Here is a 2515-nt window from a genome sequence, read left to right on the forward strand (position 1 = left end):
CTTGACCATTAAAGCGGCCCGTCTGCACCTTGACCATTAAAGAGGCCCGTCTGCACCTTCACCATTAAAGAGGCCCGTCTGCACCGTGACCATTAAAGAGGCCCGTCTGCACCTTCACCATTAAAGAGGCCCGTCTGCACCTTGACCATTAAAGAGGCCCGTCTGCACCTTGACCATTAAAGCGTCCCGTCTGCACCTTGACCATTAAAGAGGCCCGTCTGCACCTTGACCATTAAAGAGGCCCGTCTGCACCGTGACCATTAAAGAGGCCCGTCTGCACCTTGACCATTAAAGAGGCCCGTCTGCACCTTGACCATTAAAGCGTCCCGTCTGCACCTTGACCATTAAAGAGGCTCGTCTGCACCTTGACCATTAAAGAGGCTCGTCTGCACCTTGACCATTAAAGCAGCCCGTCTGCACCTTGACCATTAAAGAGGCCCCTCTGCACCTTGACCATTAAAGCGGGCCGTCTGCACCTTGACCATTAAAGAGGCCCGTCTGCACCTTGACCATTGTATAATTTCAAATCCAAAGTGATGTCCCAATAAGGTCACCGTATATGTTTTATTGTCAAACACCAGATCCTCCCCCAATGCTGCTGGAGTACTAGGTGTGAATTCCTATCACACAACTGATTACAATAAAGTGCTTTTAGGTTTACAATACATGTTTCCCCCAAGAAAATAAGTGTCACAGACTGATGTAATAAATAAAAAAAGCACGCAACAACTTTTATTAGTTAGCAATGGTTTCAAATGATTTCAAATAACAAACGTAGGCAAAACCAGAGCAAAATGTACAGAGTTCATTAGAGACCGTGTGCAATGTAACTCAAATAAAGGACTAATTACAATATAATATCCTATATGGGCTGAATGTACGACTGGTGGAAGGGATCACTGCCCCTACCTCTCTCCAACCAAGGTGCATGAATTAAGAAGTAGATTCAGAAACTCTTGGAGGACAATAGAAGTAAATAAAGTGCTTCTTTATGTTTACAAACAAAACAGAAGCCTTTTTCTTTACTTCCATTGTCCTCCAAGAGTTGGTCAATCTCTCGAATTCTGAATTGAGGACTGGATGGCTCTCTGGCTCCACCTTCTGGCCTGAAGTCATACTAAAAATCCAACAGCTGGAGAAGAAATGAAATATGTTATGACTGTTGATTCTTATACTGTCATTCCTTGACAATAATAGGAGAGGATATTTAATAGAATTCATGGGTATATTTACACACCAGTTGAGGCAGGATCTTCTCAAAGTGTTCTATGTCCATTCTGTCACAGTCCTCAGCCTCAGCCTGTTTTATCGTTCTTTGTGCAGCTTCTGAGAAACAAAGAGTCAGGGTCTGTATTCCTAAAGCAACTCGGAGTAAAGACTGCTGATCTAGGCACAGTTTTGTATTCAGCATTTTAGATCATAATGAATACGATTATATGGATAGGGGGACACATCTGATCCTAGATCAGTATTCCTACTCTAAGATGCTTTACGAATCCTGGCCCTGATATCTTCATCTCCTATTGAAGTTATATAAACACCATAATCTCAGCCTGTATAAACACCTCCATTGATTTCCATGTACATTACAGCAACAATCAATCGTTTGAACTTACCTTGAACAAACACATGTAGCATCTCTGCCATAAGGAGGACAGCATCGGCACCGACTTGAGAAAAACAAAGAAACAAAGGTCAAATGGCGATGACTTAGTTAACAGCCTACAACTGCTGCTTCATTTGACTAAACATGATCAGGTCCAACTCCTTTCCAGGATAGTTACATTAAACAACTCCGCTAGCTAGCAACTCGCCTTTAGTTTTCTCGTCCTTGAAGAAGCTTGACAGGAGTTTGCTTACAGTCTCCTAAAAAGAAAGAGAAAACCCATGATTCTGAATAACAGTATGCACGACAACAGTACGTTAAAGTTACTGTAGTGAACTGCTTCCAAAAACAACTGCCAGTGTTGTCAGAAGTATCCAGTAGGCTGATGATTTAGCGCGCTACCCCGCTGAATTAGCTCCATACAGTCTGCTCAGTCTAATTTGAAAATGAGGCTTGTGATCTTGATTTATTTACAAAACGAGGCTTGTGATCTTGCTTTAGTCGAAATTATGTGACTCACAACATATAACAATTAATAGTATTAGCGACTTTCTCTTACCTTTTTGAATGTGATTTCCGCGCTGATTTCCGCCATTTTCAGTTTTTGTCGATCAACGCGCTCTCAGCAGTGATTGGCTGCATCGAGTCCGTGATTATTTACGTAAAACGCATCGCGCAACGCTTCTATTCCAAAGGAAAAATAGTACCAAATAAAATGTGGAAAATAGTAAATGTCTTAAGAAAATGTGTGTGCTTGCTAGTTTAAAGTGCATTTACAGTTTTAACAGATGGAACTATCCAAGCAGAAGATAAATCTCCTTCAACCAAACTCAATATCACTTTTGAAATACAATGAATAGCCTATTTTTATTTATTTTTATAAATAGCCTATTAACTTTTCGACAAGTT

The 2515-nt window shown here is 41.1% G+C and overlaps 1 protein-coding gene across 1 annotated transcript; it reads right to left on the reverse strand.

Moving 5' to 3' along the window:
* Window positions 1-909: 909 nt before the first annotated feature.
* On the reverse strand, window positions 910-2201 carry LOC139424075 (centromere protein X-like). Its single transcript, XM_071175769.1, has 5 exons — window positions 2166-2201; window positions 1815-1866; window positions 1617-1670; window positions 1238-1326; window positions 910-1132 (listed from the first exon to the last, which is right to left on the reverse strand). Exons 1-5 carry the CDS (start codon window positions 2199-2201, stop codon window positions 1118-1120), a joined length of 246 nt encoding a protein of 81 aa, XP_071031870.1. The 3' UTR covers window positions 910-1117.
* Window positions 2202-2515: the final 314 nt, after the last annotated feature.

The sequence above is a fragment of the Oncorhynchus clarkii genome, chromosome 13, assembly GCF_045791955.1.
Source record: "Oncorhynchus clarkii lewisi isolate Uvic-CL-2024 chromosome 13, UVic_Ocla_1.0, whole genome shotgun sequence".
NCBI lineage: Eukaryota > Metazoa > Chordata > Actinopteri > Salmoniformes > Salmonidae > Oncorhynchus > Oncorhynchus clarkii.